Raw genomic sequence first — 20,402 nt, 5'->3', positions numbered from 1 at the left:
TACTAGTTTTTTGAATTGTTACATTATTACTTACTAGAAGTTTCATAAAATGTTACATGATTACTTATTTGCACAGAGATCTCTTTGCGAGTGATACGTGTTTAAAATTTTTTAAAATGTTGCTTTATTAGCGCAGAACACCACTGTGTGAAGATCTCTTTGCAAGCGATACATGCAGAAGTTTTTAAAAATGTTACATCATTAGCACGGAATGCCACTATGGTCCGCTTTGTTGCCCTTTTAAGACTAGGTTTCATCGACTCAAAACACATCATAGAGACTGGCCATTTTTCTCATTGGATAATGAATCATTGGAAGGAAACCCAAAGATATTAATTACAATATCTGGTCAAAAAATACCACTTCAAACATCAAAACCATTGCTCACAAAATCTTCATCCCCACTGCTGTACGATTCGAACCCCTGACTATCGTCGTCGTCCTCCTCTCCGTCCGTTACAATCTCCAGCATTCCACCTCCAGCCTCAAAGTCATCCATGATGAAATCTCCATCGTCGTCGTCATCGTCGCTCACGCCATCATCATCATCGTCATTGCTCATATCATCCATATCACTATCATCCCCATCAAGATCCGGGCCCAGCATGGGGTCCAAATCCACATCGTCGTCGTCTTCCGAATCCTCATCTTCTTCGTCACTCTCAGCGTCGTCGGGATCAGAATCATCATCGGTCGGCCTTCTGCGACCAATTTCATATACTCTAGCAGAAGCAAACATCTCATCTTGGTCATCCATTGTGATCAACCCAACAAAAGAATCAGTTGGTTCTGTTGCGAAGTCGAGGACGCAACGATCAACTGGACTTGTGGCAATGTCAAAGTAGTTAACTGCATCCACTGTGCGGAAAGCAGCAAAGAGTGGATGCTTTACACGTCGGGTGTGAACCGCTGACATTATATCGTCAAGATTTCTTCTGAGGATTGCATAAATTACATCACCACGCGCATTGAAAGTTATCGTTGTTTGGTCTAATGAAGGTACACTCCTGAGGAGTCTAAATTTCCGGAGATCCCATACTTCGGAGTTTATAATCACCTGTTGGAAAATTACACTAATCAGAACAGAATTGATCAAGACGGGAAAAATACAAGCTTGCGAGAAAGAAAAAAAAAAGCAGACTGTTATGTTGGAAACAAGAAGAATCGGATAAAGTGAAATGGAGATGCAGTTGCACATACCTCATTGCCAGCAGGATGGAAGCCACCACCCCCATAATCCGTAAACTGATCAAAACGATGAACAGGGGTAGAAACCCGCCTGTCCCACAGGACCCCATTCCAAAGCAGCATTGTGTCTGAAGGGTTGAAATGTATTTGAGAATAAACATGTCCACGACCTGTAGAGCTAGAAGATGTATCAGACAGTATCGATTCCAGCTGGCCAGTTTGGATGTCATACAGGAGAATCTCTTTCCTAGCCGGCTCAGTTGGTAGAGCAGCAAAAATATCCCCGAAATTGCTAAATCTTGCAGCCTTGCACCCTTCAAAGGAATGCATAGGCCCTGCAGAGACTGAAGATGCCTCCCACAACCTCACATCCTGGGAGCTTGACGAAAGCACAAGTTCGGTCTCACCAGAAAGACGTGACTGAACAAGCGTTACAGGAGACTGGTGGCACTGGTGGCTTGCACAACTCTCCAGTACGTTGCTGCTATTGGAGTCAAAAATTTTGAGCTCTCCGCCATGGCTGCCTACTGCGATATGAGAGGAATCACTAAGAAAAGAGATGCATGTCAAGGGGATACCCGAATCATCCCGACAAGTTCGCCATGGTCGGAATCTGCTGTAAACAAACTGCCGATCCTTGCGATTACCGTGAACCCCACCATATATGTTTCTGAACTCACGTGTACCAAGCCGGGCTGTTACATTCGATGGGGCATCGAGGCTTCGTTTTGGCTCAGGACAAACATGTGGGTGTAAAAGAGAGAGTGGTGGAAGAGTGGTTATAGGTGCAGGACACTGGCGATGCTGGTGCTTCAAATACTGAACAACCACAGAGTCTAGAGTTAATCGCTCTGAGTTGCTTGGTTGAGGGTCACTCTGAAGCCCAAATTGGGAGGGTGTTGCAAGGCCACTACCATACTGGTTATCATCTGGAAACTCTGATGGCAAAATAGCTGGTGTTGATCGACCATACTGATCTCTCAAGTTGGCAGTTGGGGTAGAGAATCCAACAGTATCAGTTAGTAGGCCACTCTTGCGCGCCGTAGTGGGTGTAAGACAAACGGGAGAGCGAAGTCCATGGTCACCAGTGTGAAGGCGTTTCCCAGAAGATAACAAACACCCAGGATCCTTCAGCTCAGATAATTTTCGTTTCATTGGCAAGACGATGGGTGTCTTGCAATGGGACTCTGTATCAGTAGTAGGTTTTGGCAGGGATACTGATGGAGTTTCTGATGCATTTGCAGAAGCAGATAACTGTTTTGCTGCACTAACAACTTTCCTGGATGATGCGGGGTGAGAGTCATGAGACTGAGACTGATTCTTTGACAGTAGACCTAAATTAGGAGAGAACACTACAGGTTTTTTCTTTGAATACGAGAATGCAGAATCAAATTTGAAACTTATTTCCTCATCATTTGCAGTAAACTTTGATTTGTTTGTAAGAAACCCACTAGGGGTTCGACCAGAGGGCCACTGAAGTTGCCCTGAAGGAGCTTCTTGTGTGGCTTGCTGAACAAGAGATGAGGGGGCAGCCAAAGATGGCAAAGGCATCAACTGAGCCTCTTTTAGTAGAGAGGCAGCTGTTGCGGCCAACCCAGATGCTTGAAGGTGTTCATGTATTAACAGCAGTAGTTCCCTGAAATTTCAACCATAGTGCATGCATAGAGGGGAAAATTAATAAGCAGAAAATTCAAAAGCAATGAAACTCCAACGAATAATGGAATAATAAAAGAAATTGCTCCGTACTTGGAATGGTAAGTGATAGGAGTGGCAGCAGCTATAGCTGCCCTTTCTAAACGCCTCAATGTTGGCATAGCAGCATCAGTGGCAGCCAATGTGCTAGCTCGTCCCGAATTTGTCACAATCTACAACAAAAACAATATGAAATGATTTTTTACTATGAACTAAAAGTCGGTGGGGCGAAGCAGAGGGGGCAAAAGAGTATGGAATAACAATATATTCTTTGGATACAATGTAAAGCCATTAACATGTTCACAACCCTATATCGTTCTAAAACTGATTTTGATAGATATGCATTAAACAAACATTTGCAAGCAACTTTAATTGGAACACTAGTACAATAATAGAAATGCTTACTGCAATGAGCTCAATAGCTGCCTGTGAAAGTTCAGCTTGCCACCTGCCCTGTTCAGTTCCATTTGTCTGGCTCCCTGAATCTCGAATTAGTTCTGATAGTTTCTTTCCAACCTAGAACATCACATTGCACTTATTAGCAAGAAAAATTGATTTATATGACATAAGGTCCTAAGTCCTAACTTAGGACAATGACACCACAAAACCATGATTGAGAATATGAAGACAATAACTTGATGGATACAGCAAAGAATTAACGATAACAACAACAACAACAAAGCCTTTTCCCACTAAGTGGGGTCGGCTATATGAATCCTAGAATGCCATTGCACTCAGTTCTGTGTCATGTCACAGCAAAGAATCAACGATAAAAGGCATAAATATGTTTGGAGTGAACTCTAAAGTTGCAACTAGTCAGAGACAGTTATATCTGAGGTACAAGCCTAATCATGGCAAGAATGAGGATATAGTTAAAAAAAATCCTTCAACTTGAACTAGTGAAGTGACAGAAAAATTGAAAAGTCATTAACCTGGAGCTTTGTCAATATATGTGCAATAGTATCATCTCTGGCTAAACCAAGAAGGACTCGGCAAGCAAGTGCACGGAGACAGTCCAGTGCTGCAGGAGGAGAATATATGCGTGGTTGGAGGAGATGCAGAAGAACCTTTATACCATTGTTGGCGCGAACAGACTCCCTTGCTTGGCGATAGCCTTGCTCTAATTGTGCAGCCATGCCTGCACAACCTGCCCCAACTCCTAAAGATATTCGGCGATCCCCCACCAATCCTGAAGTTGCAGTGGCAGCAGGAGCTTGAGCGCTGCTACTATTGGACTGCGTACCAGGGGCTGCCGCACTGCCTCGGTCAGCTACAGCTGATTCCCCACAAGGACCACTAGAGGGTTGGGCAGAAACTGACTGCTGTCCTTGTGCAAGTAAAGGTGCTTTATAACTGATTGATGGTGGAGGACAGACAAGATTGACCAACACATTAAGTGCCGGTTGAATGATCTGGAAAGATACAAATCAATAATAAGATTAAATGTATTGATATAAGAAAAGGAAGATGGCCATCAAGGTAAGAAATGAAATCATAAGCAGCTCTTTACCTCAGGGTCCACATAGCTACCACCAACACTTGCTGCATCCAAAATGACAGCTATACCAACACGATTATTGCTTAATGTAGAATTCACGATCAACTTCCGGCTGCTAGGGACCAATGTAACAATATGTAGAACACCCAATGCATATTGAAGTAAATCATGTAAATAACGCTCAATGGGTGGAGCCTGCAGAAAGCAAAATCAGGTATAATCAGAGATGGGATAAAGTGAAAAGGCAAGAGGGCATATTGGAAGTTCATGTTGCAAGGGTGGGGAATTCAATAAAACCTTGACCTGAATCAAGAGAGAGGGATTGAGATCCTAAACATAATATATTATACCTGGCATAACTCCAACATGGTAGTATGTCCATTAGAACCCAAAAACTTATCGACTGCAGACCAACGAGTTCTCACAAATGCAGGACCCAGCTTTCGGTCCTTCTGTAGCTGCAGAAATATTGCATCCATAGCTTCATTACTGATGTCAAGTGGCTTGTAAGCAGCCCTTACACTTGGAAGATTCCGAGCTGCACTTCGAGTGTTCTTATTTGGACGAATAGAATCCACAAGCATAATAAGATGTGCTCTGAAGTACTGGCGCAAAGCAACACAAGCATGGTAAGCTATTTGTTTCTCTGATGAAGTCAGTACTTCTGCAGGTGACCTGTCATTCCGTAGTGTTCCTGAACTAGGGAGCCCTAATGCCCCAGAATTTACTCCAGATCTTACAGATGCAGCATCATTTAAAAGGCCCAGTAATTTCTGTAATCCATCCTGAGCATCAAAAGCATCAAGAACTGCCCTGAAAACAAATGCAGCAGCAAAAAATAAGGCTGCATTTTTCCTGGCTTGATCCTGTGAGCACTCAAGAAGTTGAACAGCTAATTCAACCACCTGGTAAACCACATCTGAAGGAAGAGCACAAACACGCTCCATAATTCCCTAAAAAAATTTAATTGGTCATCAAAAAAATGAAGAGAGTAGATGGATATAGTCACCCAAGTAAATGAGAGATTAGACCTCTTAACAGCTAAACTTCAGCTATGTCATTACCTGGAGAGAGCCGATGGTAAATAGGCATGAAGAAAGACCAAAGAAGGTTTGAGCAACCCTTGGAACAGCAAGCAGTTTCTGCATGCCACCCCTATCCACAAACAAGGCAGCAAATTTACGATGAGCAGCCAAAGCACAGATGAGCTTCATTACATCAGGCAAAAGCATCACAACTTTTGACGGCTCTCTATGTCTAGAATTTCGTTGCAACAGTGCAAGACATACATCCACCCCCTTTTCATGCAGTACAGGTCCAAGAACTTCGACATATTCTCCTAGAGTCTCAAGACATTGAATACAGTATTTTTCTCTCAGCTGCGCAAGGGACTCAGCATCCAGGATGAAGTATTCTTCGGCATCTACATGATTTTCTGGTTCTGTGCAGCTTGAAGTCATTGATTCGGCATTGATGCCACTAGAGCTCCTGCCAATCCATAGAAAATATTATTACCCAGACGAAAAGAAGGATATTGTAGAGCATACAGTAGATGCTGCTCTCACAGAGGTACCTACCTTGAAACTTCAACTGAATTAGCAGCATCAATGACAGTAGACGCTGCTCTTGAAGCAGCCAAAACTGCAGCTTCTTCATTATTTGTAGTTCTGAATTCCTGCATAATTAAGTGGCAAACAACTAAGAAGTGAAAAAAAGAGATAAAATGGTTAACAGACAGTGAGAGTAACATCTTTAGTACCTCTAAAGAGGCACTTTTGACAACTTCAGCAGCAGCATCACCAGCAGCTTTGATTGCTTCTTCAGGTGCATTGGCTGCTCTAGCTTCAGCTTCTGCAGATCTCACTGCTTTCATAACTAGATCAGAGATATCTTTACATCCAACTCTGCAGTCCTGGAAACAGTCATCATTATCCGCCCTTTCCAGAAGGACAACATCCGCACACTTCCTAGAGTCTGGTATTTTTTTCACATCAGAATTTTTTAGCGAACTCCTATCTCTAGGGCTCCTCCCATGTCCCAACCTACTACCAGATCCTGGAGAGGTCAAGAGCTGTTGATCCTCTAGAGGTCCTTCATTGGTCCTTCCCTTCCCTCTAGATCTTGTCCATCCACGGTTGGGTCTGCGCCTTGAGGAGTCATCTCTCCCATTTTCATCAAGATCTCCAGATTTCATCTTTCCATCAGCATCATTGATCTCAACGTCTTCAGCCAATCCATCAGGTGGTTCTCCACCATCAACCCATTGTTCTTCACCAAACGTTTGCCTACTGATACTCCTGACATGATCCCCTTCAACAATCCGGTCATCTAAACATCTCTCATCTGTTATCCGTGGACCAGCCCTACCCCGACCTTCATCTCTACCTCTTATGTAAATAGCACCCAAGATATTTTTGCTCTCCGTTAAATGAGTAACATCCTTCTGAGAAATACTCGTCTCCCCCAAAACACGCATGCGAAGATAACGCATAAGTTTGGCTGACAGCCCAGATGTCAACACATCTTCTACTACTGAACCGCCACTGGTTCCAATAAAAATTAAGATATGTCAACCAAACTAGTGAACAAGAATAAAACGAGGATGTGAAAATAAAAATATACAGCAAGAACATACCCAGCCAAACATACAGCAAGAAGTCCAGTAGAATAGGTCTTCAGCATTTCAAAATCTGAGACCTCCTTTCCCCCCAAATCATGCTTCCAATTCTGGTATTCGACCGACGAGATTGAAGTCTCATCCATCACCCAATCTTTTATTCTCTCCAAAACAGCATCTTCAAAAACATGAGGATACTGTATCACATTTAGGCTTGTCAGATTGATAATAAGCCATATTATTTATTTTTTAGAAAAAACTAAGATTGAATGGAAATCAATCATTACAAAGAAAAAAGGGGTCTTACACTCCAGGTTAGTGAACAGGTTAAAAGCAGCCTTCCAGCAGCTGCTTGCACAGCAATGGAGTATCTTGCATCTGACAGGTACTTTGAAGATATTAATTCAAAGAAATCATCATGATCCTGGAAAAGAGAGAAAAATTAGGATTTTTTTTTTCAAACAAGATACAATCCGCTCATATGAATATATTTAGCAACCATCCTGAAAAGATAAAAATTTAAAGTAATAACGTGCCAAAACTAGTTACCCGGACTAAGTTCCCTAGCTGTCCAATGTTATGTGAAGTCCGACCATTGCTGGATGAATGACCATTCTCTTCCATGTATCTGTGTTAAATGAATTTTTTAACTCAATAATTAAGATTCAAAAAGAAATAAAAAAAAATTCACCATGTATGCTGTACATATTAGAAATATAGAGTTGTGCAATGACCAAAACAGTGAAAAGTCACCAAACGGTGCGTATATAACCAGCCAGAGCATCCTAAGTAAATGAGAACAATCAAAATTACCACCAACATAATACTAGAACAACCATTTTTTTTCTATGAAAAATCAATATTCTTTTCACTTTTCAGGTCTCAAACTTAATTCCTTTCTGCACGAGCACATATGCATAACCTACTAACATCAAATCAACCCAAAGATTTACATAACTATTAATGGTTACCACCATTCTTACAAAGTCCACATCGAATCACTCAATCACACCCCAGTGTAACATCCCAAGTGTACAGTTCATAGTCCAGTGACCTTAATTCAAATGTCTTTCCTTTGCTGAGAATAAAATTCCAAATCACCAGGAAAAGTTTGACTCATCACCTTCGCATCCCAAAGACAGTTTCCTCAACTCACCCACCATTTTGTACTTTAAAAAAAACCCTAACCTCTAGGTACAATTACAATGCTATCCCATGCCGTCCTTAAACCCTGACATCGACTACAGCAATTCAAAGTACAACCGTCAAGAAAAGTCTTCAAACAATGCTTATATCACACCACCCGCAGGCCGTGCATTGTAAAGCTGTAGAAGTATTGCTTACTAAGAAATGAAACCTCCACTAAGTAAATAACAGTCCGAGGAATAACATTCTGAAAATTCACATTGTTCACCAATTTCAACAAAACAATAAGCACATATATAATCACACTCAATGCCTATAAAACCCGCAGCCTACAAGCTAATCTAAACGTCTTAAATTGCGATTTTATCGTCATCAACTCGAAAGCAAAAGCCCAATCTTTACAGGAAAGAATAAGAACAAGAAAATGCAAATGATGGCACAGAGCAAAGCATTAGGCATCAATTAGCACTATACAAACGGTTCTAACCGAGATTCTTGGGTTTCAAGAAGTGAGGCGAGGGCGTGAAGAACAGTAGGATTAGGGCTATCAGGCGCGGCAGTGACCTTATCCATAAGCTTGTGAGCCTGGGCAGCCAATTCGTCGTATTCATTCTTAACCTCCTCCTCTTCCTCCTCATCTTCTTCCTCCTCACCTCCCTGAGATTGCGATTCTGGCGCTGCCACCGGTGGAGGCGGAGCTGGAGGCCCGGCTCCGCCTTCCTCCCCTTGGCCTTGCCCTAAGTTCTGCTGCTCGTCCACGGCCGCCTCCATATCAAATGAGAGAAATCCTAGAGAGAGAAGGGATTAACAATTGGAAATTGAATTTATTATTTTTGCGTGTATGAATTATGTACGTTATTATGTTTTCTGAAATTGGAGTTTTTCAGGGTTTGTGTTATTTATAGTTTGGAGTTCGCAGAGCGAGAGAGGAGAGAGAGAAATGAAAGAAAAAGCAGCGCAGTGATTGTTCGGTTTTTATAGCAGAGGAGAGAGAGGAACAGTGAGAAAGAAAGGTGGAGTCGGAAAGTTCCGGAAAGTGCCCGACCCGATTATTTGGAGCCCTACCCTACCGGCGTTTGTGGGAGAAACTTTACTTTGTGGGCTTTTCTTTCCGGAGGACATTTCATTCTTTATTTTATTTTATTTTTTTTCTACATAAATTGGAGAAAACTTTACCACATTACTAAAGTCTAAAGGCCATTTTTTTTTTTTATAACTATTTATGGCATGTTTATTAATCTGAAAAATTATTTAATGCTCTAAATATGAGAATGTAAGAGAAGAAAAATACGCTCGAGTGCCAACAACTCTTTACAAATTGTTTGTCTGAACAAAATATCTTTAATAATTATTATTAGTACTCCAACAATTCAACTGCATACTTTAAATTCTCTATATTCTAAAACAAATATGTTTTTAGAGGAGTGCACAATTAAGAGTTTTGGACTGTCAATAATAATTTTTTTTCATTTTTTTGAAAAAAATATTAATTAATTTAGCTAGATGAGTTAAATAAAAATATTTAAAAAAATGGTGTGCAGATCACCACCCGAAACAAAAACCAACCAAAAATAAATAAAAATAAAGAGAAGAGAGAGATGAGTAGAATGGGTGCAGGTTCTCTAGGGTCTGTAGTTGTGCTGGGCGTGAAGCTTGGAATTGGTTGCTGGTGTTGGTGAGGCGTGGCTTTGTTTGGGAACTGAATTTGATTGGATCAACATGCACAACTGCTATTTTGGTGGTTGCAACGGCGGTTTTGGTGGAGGTTGCAACATCTCCGGTTGTTTCTGTGTGTTCTTTGTTTTGGGCTCAACTTTTGGTTGGGCCTCTGTTGGTTGTTTGTGTTTTAGTTCTTGGGCCTCTGTGTTGTAAATTTTTGGTCTCCATGTAGTGTTTGTACTGTTTGTTGTTGGTAATGTATGTTACATTTGCTCAAAAAAAGAAAAAAAAAAAAGTCCAATGTCTACCGGTGGATTTGATTCTGAATGCCATGAGGCATGAACTGGGAAAAACTTAGCGTTTTGGTGAGAACAAACCTCACATCCATCAGAAGACATCAGTCCAGACCAGAGTTATTATAAACAGAGAGATAACATCGGAAGACATCAGTTCTCATCAACAATGTCATCATCATCATATATCCGACCTACAATTTTGTCGTGGTGGTGAGGGTGACAATAGAAGAAGGTTCAATTTTAATTCTTCTGAATGCCACGAACCATTAAACGCATCGTTTAGTAGATGCAAAATTGCAAATTTACAAGTGCGAACAAGCCTCCCCTCACCAGGAGACATCACCTTGTTCTTCTTCAGAAGACCACAAACCAGGCAGAGAAAGAAGCATTCAAATTCAACGCGAAACATTATCAGCTACTCTCCAGTTTTGCTGCAACAACGTAGGCTAATTCAACGTGCAAGCGTGCGCGAACGAGGCCAAGCTACGGAACTGAACCAAGCAAACTACGATTATTTGCCAGTTGCTACAATATACAAGGAGAAGAGATTTCACTAGCAGAAAAACAGTTAAACGAACCGATGAGGATACAAGTATTAAGTATAATGCGGACTTCCAATACTTTTTATGGCGTTAAACAAACACCGAAACACGAATTTAAGGAAACTACTACTCCATGACTTTGATTGGATTCGAAAAGTGTCTGAACTGCACTCGAGTTACAAAAACTACCATAGAGAAGTGCAGTTAACAAATCAGGTAAGGTAAACCGCAGCAAGTTTAGTCATAAGCTTTTACATCCGAATACCAGAGCACGAAACATGGCTAGGCTAGTCACTCACTCTACACCTCCCTCCCTGCAAAGATTGGTAAAGGTAGCCGAAAACAACAAGAAGCAACTGATCAGCATATCAGACACGAGAGAGTTCAGTACGATAGCGCTGATGATCTTCCAAACTCCAAAAGCATTTTGACTCGGCTCTCCATCAAAGTTTGGAATATTGGATCCATCAAGAACAGCAAGCGTTTTCTTCAACTCCCTGCACTCATTCAAGGTCCGGTCGCTCTCCTTAATACTAAGGATATAGTAGACTCCGTTTACTGCTAAAGACCAGCCAACCGCGCATAGGAACATATGATAGCCGAGGAAGAACCAATAGTCGAAGCATCTCAAACCTTGGCCGCCATTGATGATCCAGAGAAAACGTCCATACAAGGCAACGAAAAGGATGAGAAGTTCTCTGCCGGCTGATTTTAGATAGCCGATTCTCTTTTGCTGATCTGCAATTGTAGCTTCCGTTTTCCGAATTTTGTTCCTCAGCTTTTCCTTCTCCTCCTCAACAACAGCATCTCTTCCTTGGTTTGCATCCATAGATTCTCCTACAATGCAAGAAATTAATTGACCTACAATATGTCAAACAAGTTAACTCATGGACATTTTTCAACACTTCTTGCTATCTAAACACTTCATCAACATCATATCAGTAGCACAAAATTTGGTTAACATCGATCTATCGGTCGGAACAAAATCAAAATGCAGACTTAAACTAGTACTTTCTATCCAAATACTGGAACTTCAGATGTCGAATCAAAGAAAGTGTATCTTCTGCATTATGCGATATAATTTTGTTTCCAAAATTAAGTAAGAAGTTCAAGAATTTGACAATCAAAACCCAAGTAGATTTGCACTAGACCGAACAAAGAAATTTGTTTTCTTCGGTACTTTTTCTCACAAACCAAGCAAAGGCAAACAAAATAAGAAACAAATACAAAGAAAAAAAAGGGAAATTGAATCAAACCGCATTTTTTACCGAATCGAAAAACAAAACATCATCCCCAACAAATTCAGAACGTCCAAGTTTTGCAACCCAAAACGAAACTTGAAAAACCAACATTACCCTTTCTTTTCTTATGCTATGTTGGTAACTTGAGGTCTGTAATAAGAAGGAAACAACTTCAACACTTGACTAAAAATTATTGGAAAAATATCACAAATTTGAAATCTTCCGTAACCAAAAGCTAAAGTAAATACCTTGAGAAGGGTTTTGTGGTGTGGAAATGGAGAAAGTTGGAGCCTTTCAGAGAGAGAGAGAGAGAGTGTGTCTGAGATAATTTGAGAGGGATGGAGAGACATGAGCAAAATTTCACCAAAATAGGGGCTCTGTATTCTTCAGACTTTCACTCTGTCATGCATGCTACCCTCCTAATCTTTCCATTTGTGGCTGTATTTTACTTGAAATGCCATAAATACCCTATATACACCTATTTGAATATACGAGTGTTATTACATTCACTCAGGTTCGAATAAACTTTCTCGTAAATTAGATTAGTTTAAACGTTTGACATTGCTTTGTCAAAGGAGACTTGGGTTTAGTCAAAAAATTTAGGCCTAGTCGAGTCTTAGTATGCAAAATTTTGATATTTGTTAATCTAAGTCTAAAATCTCCATGACTATTGAGTAGGAAGTGACGTAAGTAAATTTGAATAAATGTTACATGAAATTCGCGCAATCTTAGAGCATAACATGAATCAATTAATGATTCGGAACACAAATATTGGTAGATTAGTTGCTCGCTCCATTGCAACCGAGTTTGAATATCATTCTCGTAAATTAAAGTAGTTCTAATTATGATTTTGTCCCCTTTTTTCTCTCTATTTTTTTTTTTGGTCAAACGATAGATTTGTTAGATTAGAGAGCCGGTGGGGTTTAAACCCATGCCATGGTGCAGAAACGACACTCATTTTCATCACTGTGATAAAGGGCCACTTGCAAGTGTAAAGAATTCAGGTTTTCGGTAAAGAATTTGAGGCCCGTGACAAGTGTCGGCCCAATTTATAAATGAGGTTCAAATACAAAAGTTACGTTACAGCCACCCAGCCCAATTCCCGCGCCGTCGTCCCCAAATTCCACCAGTGTTCCGATTTCCAGCGAACCCTAAACCATTAAACGCCGCGTTCTAACGTAGGCAAATTCTGTAACAATGGAAAAGCTGTCACCTTCTGCCTCTTTACCACAGTGATGAAAAAGTGTTAAAAGTTATTGCATGACACCGTAGATTTAAACCCCGTCGGTGACTAATCTAACATCTAATATGATAAAATCTTTTGTTTGACAAAAAAAAAAAAAAAGATGTCACCTTGTTCTTCGTCAGTTGACCACGAAGCTTGGACAGAGTAAGCAGAAGAACTATAAACCCTTCGGTCATCACAAATTCTCCACATTTCTCAAATTTTACATCCCAATTTTCTAACAAAAACCGAAACACCAGGGCCCAAGATTTGCTGAAGCAAAAATTGATTGCAGAAGATGATTTTATACATATCAATATAAGGATAAGGTCAGAGAACTCTAGAGCTCAACTTCGAAGGCTCATCTAGGGCCCCTAAATTCTCAGAGCTGGTCCTGAGTCCCATACCCAAGAATGGCGCAATCAATATCGGGACAAGGAGGGGTGACAATTGGATTGGATGCAACAAAATTCAAACGACAACACAAATGCAATAACAAGTAAATAAACTAGTCGAAATTAAGCTTTTACATCCAAATGTACTGAAAGTGAAATATGACCCTCCATGGCTTAGTTACTCTTCAGTTTCCCCTGCACACATCAGCAAGGTTACCCGAAAACGCCTCCAAGAAAAGGATGAACATGGCAAGCATGCAAGAGGCCACACAGAGCAGAGCCATAATTCCCAAGACGATGTGACACTGATGTCCATCATCAAAGTCCTGGACCCTTGATGATCCCTTAAGAACAGCAAGCCTACCCTCCAAGTCTCTGCATTCTCTCCAGCGCCGGTCACACTTCATAACGCTTTGGATATAGTAGCGTCCGGTCAGAAACAGTTGAAGCCAACCAAAAGCACATAAGACCAGATAGCACCCAAGGAAGAGAAAGTAGTCGGAGCATCTCCAAACTCTGTTGCCGGTCAAGGTCCAAGTAAATCCTACTTGGAAGGCAAGGCAGAGGATGACATGTTTCACCCAAGTTGACACTCCAGAAGTGATTCGCTTTTGGTGCTTTGAAATCTTAAATTCTGCTTTCTGTATTTTCTTCATCAGCTTCTCCTTCTCCATCAGAACGATGTCATTTCCTTGGTTTCCAGCCATACCTTTTCCTAATTTGCAAGAAATTGATTCACTCACAATATGTAAAACACATTAACTCACGGATCAAAAAAGTTTATACTTTCTAAGGGATTTTTTTTCAAATCTTTTTAACACTTCATCAACATCGTATGAGTAGCACAAAATTTCGTTAAAACATCGATTGATATGTCAGAACAAAATTAAAATGCAGACTTTCGATACTTTCTAATACATCCATGGCTCTTCCAAATCCTAAAACAACCTTAATATTTAGAATATGACTTAAAGTGTATTTGGCCATATGTTTGAGTTCAAATTGGTTTAGAAAAGTCTAAAGATGTAAGTTAGTTAGTCAGTAATAGTATATTGTCGTGATATACGGACATTAGTTTGGTTGATTTTGTTTGATGGATAATAAACCAGTTATGATCAAATTGCATGTAAAATATTGTGGTTACTAATTTCAGTTTGATATAACAAAGTGATTTTGGGTTTATGCGAGATAATTTGTGCTATATCTTCCTATTTATGCTCAAGTGGGTGAATAAATGTTCGAAAGTAAGCACAACACAAGTCTAAGAGTATATACCATATTTTTATACTACATTTTCATATCACCTTAACTGACATTTGATATATACAGTTACATCATTTGAATTAATCAGATTTTTAAATTTAGTTCATTATTTAATAAACTAATAATTAAGAAAAACTAGTTAATTAAATAATAATTATGGTATACGAAGAGTCTTTCTTCTTCCTTTTCTTGGGTTTTACAAATTTTTTAAATAATGTGGCTGTTCACTTCAGATGTCAGGTGATCTAGAAATGTAGTTTAAAAACATGATATGAATAACATTACTCAAAAGAAAAACAATGAATAAACCCCAACAAATTCAGAAAGTGCAAGTTTTTCAACACAAAACGAAACTTGAAAAACCAAGATTACCTTTTTCTTTCTTCTGCAAAGTTGATAACTTCAGATCTGTAATAAGAAGGAAATAACCTTAATACTTGACTACAAACTTTTGGAAAAATATCACAAATTTGAAATCTTCCATAACCAAAATCGCTAAAGTAAATACCTTGAGTTGGGGTTTGCGGTGTGTAAATGAAGAAAGTTGAAGTCTTTCAGAGAGACAGAGTGAGAGAGTCTGAGGTTTTTTGAGAGGGATGGAGAGAGAGAAGAGCAAAATTTCACCAAAATAGGGGCTCTGCTTTCTTCAGACAATCCTTTGTCATGCATGCTAACCTTCCTACTCTTTCCATCCTTGGCTGTATTTTGCTTTAAATGCTAAAAATACCCTTAATAAATCTCTTTCCATCTTTGGCTGTATTTTGCTTTAAATGCTAAAAATACCTTTAATAAATCCCCCTTTTTTTTAAACAAAAGATATTATATAGGGGAGAGATGTGTGCTTAATCTTACAATGGGCTGACAATAATGATGTAATTCAAATCTGTCTTTGACGAGAATTGAACCTAAGACATTTCACTTACAAGTGAAGATGAATATCATTAAATCGTAGTACAAAGTGATAATAAACCCATTTGAATATGAGTGTTAATACGTGGTGGTGTTATCAACACAATCATTTTTACTTTCTAGAAATTCTTTCTTAATTTTTGTTTTTTGATATTCTTCAATTCATTCAATCTAATGATTGAAAATTAAAAAAAAAATGTAACGAAAAGTAAAATGAAATGTGTGGATAGCACCACCCTATTATATTTACCTACTAATCATATTTTCCCACTTACGGTACAAATTAAAGAACCAGGTTATGGCTACAAAACAAGAAGTTTTTTTGGAGTCACTAATTTATAATTTATCACATGTGAATCATCTATTAAAATTATGGTATTTGGAACACGTGATAAGTATTTATTGGACAGTAACGCCATTAACATTAAATCTTACTGACTAAGAGAATCTCTCCTAAATAAATCATGTCTTGGTATGTCCTGGCACTATTTAATCTATTAATTCATTGTAAATTGTTATTAGGATTAGGTGGCTAATTTGAGGATTCTAAACCAGAAAGTATGCAGTAGGTAGTATTTTGACTCTGTAACACATGACATTTTAGTCATTTTCTGTCTATTTTTCAATTTGTTTTGTATATTTGACTGATTAATGCTCGACAAATTGAGTTCATTTCACCAATAATATACAATAAATACCTCCCAAAAAAAATCACAGAATTGTATACAGGAACATAAACACAAACACCATTCCTAAACAACTAGGCTTTTCAAGAGAGCCAGCTCCGCTGCTCTCACTAGACGAAGAAGATGCTCGGATCATGATCCTAAATTTGCAGTTTCCAGTAGATGGATCACTCGTGGCGACGGTCGAAAGGTTTGGAAACTTGCAGGCAGTGTCCAGCTGATTATTTATTTGATAGTAACTATTAAATGCATACGAAATGTTTCCGCGAGCATCCAAATCTCCACACGAAGTTCCATATCCGAGACTGGTGCAATCAGCTTTTGAACATGCATAGCTCACGCTTAGCGCCACTTCTGGATCATCAAGACTCGCTGAGGGCGACATGACACACCATTTCTTTTCCAGATATTGTACGCCGCTTGCTGCTACTAATCCATTCGAGCCTGTAGTGCCTAGACTGAGCTGATACTTAGGTGTTCCGTCCCAGTAAAACAGCCCCCAATGGCGTTCAAAGTTACCTGGCTGAATGCTCTTGGCATCTTCATCGATGAGGCTAAATAAGTAGGCATCCACAGGGCCGGCTCTCATTGGAGTCCCTGCGTTATTCTTGATATGGGACATAAACCCTTGGTTGAACCGTTGAGCATTCTGCATATTTGCATTCAGGTTCCCATCTGTAGGCCAACCGATCTCTCCAATAATTATGGACAAGTTTCCAAATCCGTTTTTCTGTAACGCCCATACAAGGGTGTCATGGTTTGCATCAAACACATTGTTGTAGATTCTTCCATTATCGTTAATAGCACCCGAGTATCCATTGAAGAAGGCGTAATCAGCTGGAAAATTGGCATCATTATAGAGGCTTATGAAGGGATATATATTGACAGTGAATGCAGCACCGTTGTCACTCAGGAACTTGACAATTTCCAACATGAGATCCTTGGTGTCTGGTCGAAAGTCTCCATTAGAAGGTAGGTCTGAGCCACCACTGTCATAGACGTCAGCGTTTATAGGAATCGTGACCTTCACCTGATTGCTCACACCGGCTTTTATGAGAGCTGACTGGATATTCTGAAGGGCAGGAAATATTGTTGGAAGAAAAGTTCCATTGTATGTTGACAACAATGGTTCATTCCCCACAGCAGCATACCTTACAGAGTATGTATGAAACAGGTAAGATCTCGAGAGATAAATTAGACGTAAATTCTACCTTCAGTTAGAACTGGAAAAGATGATTTGATAAAAAACAGTAACTAAGAATGGAAAATGTCTGCCTCCCACCTTCCGAAACAGTTTTTTCTGATAATGAAATTCCGCAAATATTATTCTTCGGTTCAAGACAGCTAATAGAAATTAAAAAACAAATGAACTATAGCAACGATTTAACGCTGCAGGCATTGTTAGTCAAATTTCTTGAGCGTTACTTCCTTCCTGCAGCACGATAATACTTTGTGAGATGGATATGGATATGGATTTCTACTTGACAAGTCGACTAGCTATAAGGAAAGCATCCTTGATAATGGAGTACTATCATGCTTCAGGGCATATCTACAAAGCAATATCCACCTAATGATAAAACCGATTTTCAAACAAAAAAACGACCAAGGATTTCTGAAACAAACTTAAATGAAGGCAGAAGCATGAAGCGTTATCACCCGCGATTAAAAAACTTTCAATAGAAATAACCTTGGAACAACAGTAAATACAGCGGAGTGTGTGATTCTGTAGAGAGTTGCTCCAACTAGCTACGGCAAATAGATATACCAGATCTCTAAAATGAAGGGGTTCTCTGTGGATGGTCAATGAGAAACTCCTAAACAAGTGAGTTGAAAACCACAGAATGGTGACTCTAGCATTGCAGAATACTCTTCAACCAAATCGAAGTCTTTACTTTTCTACCTGTTGGTCATGACACTGAAGAGCACGAGATGAAAGTGAACCGTACCACATTACCGGAAATCCAAACTCAAACACCAAGGACGGGTCAGGCAAGGTTCTACCTATATGAGAGGATGACTAATAGTACACACACACAGTTCTAGCTTCCCCATATCATCTTTCGATCACGAAGACTGAATCACATAGCGGCTGATCAAGAATTTGATTTCCTAGAAGTAAAAAGGTCACACACACATGTTTCCCTAACGGATCCATTTGTATACAGGCAAAAACCAAGGAAATTATCCTGTGAGCATAGACAAACTAAGATCCAGGTACTAGCCAAAAAAGGAAACTACATGCCGTTTTTATAGGACTCCAACTGAAACAAAACCCAAATCTAAAAATATGAACAGAGGTAAAAGCTGAGAGAGACAATTTACCTAATATCTACACCATTGGAGACATGTGAGGAGACATTCTTGGAAACCCATTTCTCAGCTGCCTGCATACTGTTAGCCAAAGAATACAGCATCTCATTGGGGATTCCAACCATGACCTGAATCCCAGACTTGCTCAGAGCATTCAGAATACCCGAATCGGCATCGAAAAGCTTGACCTTTTGGATCCCGTTGTCCTTCAACATCTTCACAACAGTTGCTGGTGGGAGAGGGTGTGTTAACTGTGTCCCCCAGTTCGCTCCAATCCCAACCACTAACCCCACCAGCAGATTGAAGAACAATAAGGCAACACTTAGGCCTCTAAAGCCCACACCTTTCAGCAACCCCATAAAACCCTTCACCAAAAAACTTGGAATTTGAGCAGAAAACTGGTCTTGGAAGCAAAGTGAGTGGATTTAAAGAGATGGGTTTGAATCTTTGGAGCTAAAGTTTGCAACTTTGAGCTTCTGAAGCTTCAAAATTTTGAAAAACCCAATTCAAAACTTGAAAGAAAAATATTGTTCCTACAAGCCAAAAAAAAAAATTCAAAACATGGAAATGATTAATTGAAGTAAAAAGGCAAACTTCCTAATCTATGCACCAAAGTTGAAGAGTGACAACTACAAGAACACCAGAAGAATAAAGCAAAGCATAAAGGGTCAGACCCAGAAGAGGAAATTAAGGCTAAAAACTGAAGATTTTTCAATGGGAAGAGTACAGGATTTTTTCGACTTTGGATTTCTTAGAAACAAAGGAAGAGGAAACAAAGAGGGGGAGAACAATAGAAGAATGTTTTCTTTATGTCTGGGTGAGTGTTCAACTTGATTGATTGGAGGATTATAAAAATGGATTCTGAATTAAATAATGATGATGATGATGAGAATAATTAAAGCAGTCTTGAATCTGTGTGCTTTTTAAAGGAAGAGTTTCAGACTTTCACTTTCATGGCAGTTATGGTGGTGGTCACCCTTCATGACTAACTACTGCCAGTGTTCAAGTGATCATGTGTTAAGTTCACTCAGCACAATGGCTAAGCTGTCAGCAAATTGAGAAGAACTCCCATGCATTTGGGATTCATCATGTTAGTATTTCATACTAATTTATACACTATCACATAAGTATTTTGTTCTCTTCTGTCTCTACTTTTATTTCATAATTAAGAGAGAGATCGCATATCAGACACGTTCTTGAGATCACAATATTTAAAATTCTCAACATCTATACATAACAATGTATAAATTTTAAATTTTCGACATTTTTAATGTAAATGAATTATCGACATAAAAGAAATTGTGACGAACACAATTTTCTTTAAGTTGGCGAATAGCAAGTTGAGGATTTTCTTGCATAAGATGAAAAGGAATAGAGTGCATGACAAGAAAATACCCATACTTTTTTATAAATTTATTATGGACACTGCTACAAGGATTAACCATTTCTTTCCGACTTTTCTGTTGGAGCCAATGTAAAAACAACATTTGCTACATCTTATGAAGATTAACCAAAACCATGGTTTTTGTTCAAAAGTTTATAACCATTGTTAAAACTTTAATATAATAATATAACCAATCAATGCAAGGCGCTTTATTATATTGAACACCAATTCTGAGTTGTAACTCATAGCTGAATTATAAGATGATTGTAACTCAAATGATTTCAAAAGTTTACAAATGCATTCGAAGTCTTTGTTAGAAGAATAATTTATATGATACGAGTACACTATAAC

The 20,402-nt window shown here is 39.2% G+C and overlaps 3 protein-coding genes and 1 long non-coding RNA gene across 6 annotated transcripts; all 4 read right to left on the bottom strand.

Annotated features, from left to right (window-relative positions):
• Positions 1-271: 271 nt before the first annotated feature.
• Positions 272-9,210, bottom strand: LOC126604358 (DDB1- and CUL4-associated factor homolog 1-like). The gene is made up of 14 exons (XM_050271574.1): positions 8,629-9,210; positions 7,545-7,623; positions 7,303-7,419; positions 7,014-7,192; positions 6,138-6,921; positions 5,956-6,053; positions 5,443-5,866; positions 4,729-5,331; positions 4,391-4,573; positions 3,813-4,292; positions 3,286-3,396; positions 2,935-3,053; positions 1,201-2,824; positions 272-1,057 (listed from the first exon to the last, which is right to left on the bottom strand). Exons 1-14 carry the CDS (start codon positions 8,910-8,912, stop codon positions 365-367), a joined length of 5,778 nt encoding a protein of 1,925 aa, XP_050127531.1. The 5' UTR covers positions 8,913-9,210; the 3' UTR covers positions 272-364.
• A 1,541-nt stretch (positions 9,211-10,751) lies between these two features.
• On the bottom strand, positions 10,752-12,301 carry LOC126604355 (uncharacterized). Of its 3 annotated transcripts, none has more exons than XR_007616582.1 (3): positions 12,128-12,301; positions 11,994-12,029; positions 10,752-11,499 (listed from the first exon to the last, which is right to left on the bottom strand). XR_007616582.1 is itself a non-coding variant. In XM_050271572.1 (2 exons), exon 2 carries the CDS (start codon positions 11,465-11,467, stop codon positions 10,934-10,936), a length of 534 nt encoding a protein of 177 aa, XP_050127529.1. In that variant the 5' UTR covers positions 11,468-11,475; positions 12,128-12,301; the 3' UTR covers positions 10,752-10,933. The 3 variants fall into 3 exon arrangements, 1 of the variants encoding a protein (XP_050127529.1); XR_007616584.1 differs by having other exon boundaries at positions 10,752-11,475; XM_050271572.1 differs by lacking the exon at positions 11,994-12,029 and having other exon boundaries at positions 10,752-11,475.
• A 1,231-nt stretch (positions 12,302-13,532) lies between these two features.
• On the bottom strand, positions 13,533-15,509 carry LOC126604354 (uncharacterized). The gene is made up of 3 exons (XR_007616581.1): positions 15,271-15,509; positions 15,135-15,170; positions 13,533-14,214 (listed from the first exon to the last, which is right to left on the bottom strand). It is a non-coding gene; the product is annotated as an uncharacterized LOC126604354 (long non-coding RNA).
• A 769-nt stretch (positions 15,510-16,278) lies between these two features.
• Positions 16,279-19,709, bottom strand: LOC126604353 (glucan endo-1,3-beta-glucosidase 5-like). Its single transcript, XM_050271571.1, has 2 exons — positions 18,680-19,709; positions 16,279-17,508 (listed from the first exon to the last, which is right to left on the bottom strand). The coding sequence occupies exons 1-2, from the start codon at positions 19,024-19,026 to the stop codon at positions 16,383-16,385; spliced, it is 1,473 nt and encodes a 490-aa protein (XP_050127528.1). The 5' UTR covers positions 19,027-19,709; the 3' UTR covers positions 16,279-16,382.
• Between the last annotated feature and the right edge of the window lie 693 nt (positions 19,710-20,402).

The sequence above is a fragment of the Malus sylvestris genome, chromosome 15, assembly GCF_916048215.2.
Source record: "Malus sylvestris chromosome 15, drMalSylv7.2, whole genome shotgun sequence".
NCBI classification, from domain to species: Eukaryota; Viridiplantae; Streptophyta; class Magnoliopsida; order Rosales; family Rosaceae; genus Malus; species Malus sylvestris.
The sequence above is the reverse complement of the archived record's forward strand: the minus strand, read 5'-3'. Positions and strand labels throughout refer to the sequence as shown.

Bases quoted from the DNA above. Each gene is read 5' to 3' on its own strand.
- LOC126604355 (XM_050271572.1), bottom strand. From the start codon at position 11,467: ATGGATGCAAACCAAGGAAGAGATGCTGTTGTTGAGGAGGAGAAGGAA.
- LOC126604358 (XM_050271574.1), bottom strand. From the start codon at position 8,912: ATGGAGGCGGCCGTGGACGAGCAGCAGAACTTAGGGCAAGGCCAAGGG. The intron at 6,922-7,013 runs GTATGTTCTTGC...TATTGGAACCAG, and splicing joins CTTGCTGTATGTTTGGCTGG to TGGCGGTTCAGTAGTAGAAG. The intron at 3,054-3,285 runs GTAAGCATTTCT...TTTTTGTTGTAG, and splicing joins CAGCTATTGAGCTCATTGCA to ATTGTGACAAATTCGGGACG.
- LOC126604353 (XM_050271571.1), bottom strand. From the start codon at position 19,026: ATGGGGTTGCTGAAAGGTGTGGGCTTTAGAGGCCTAAGTGTTGCCTTA. The intron at 17,509-18,679 runs GTAAATTGTCTC...ATACTCTGTAAG, and splicing joins TCCAATGGTGTAGATATTAG to GTATGCTGCTGTGGGGAATG.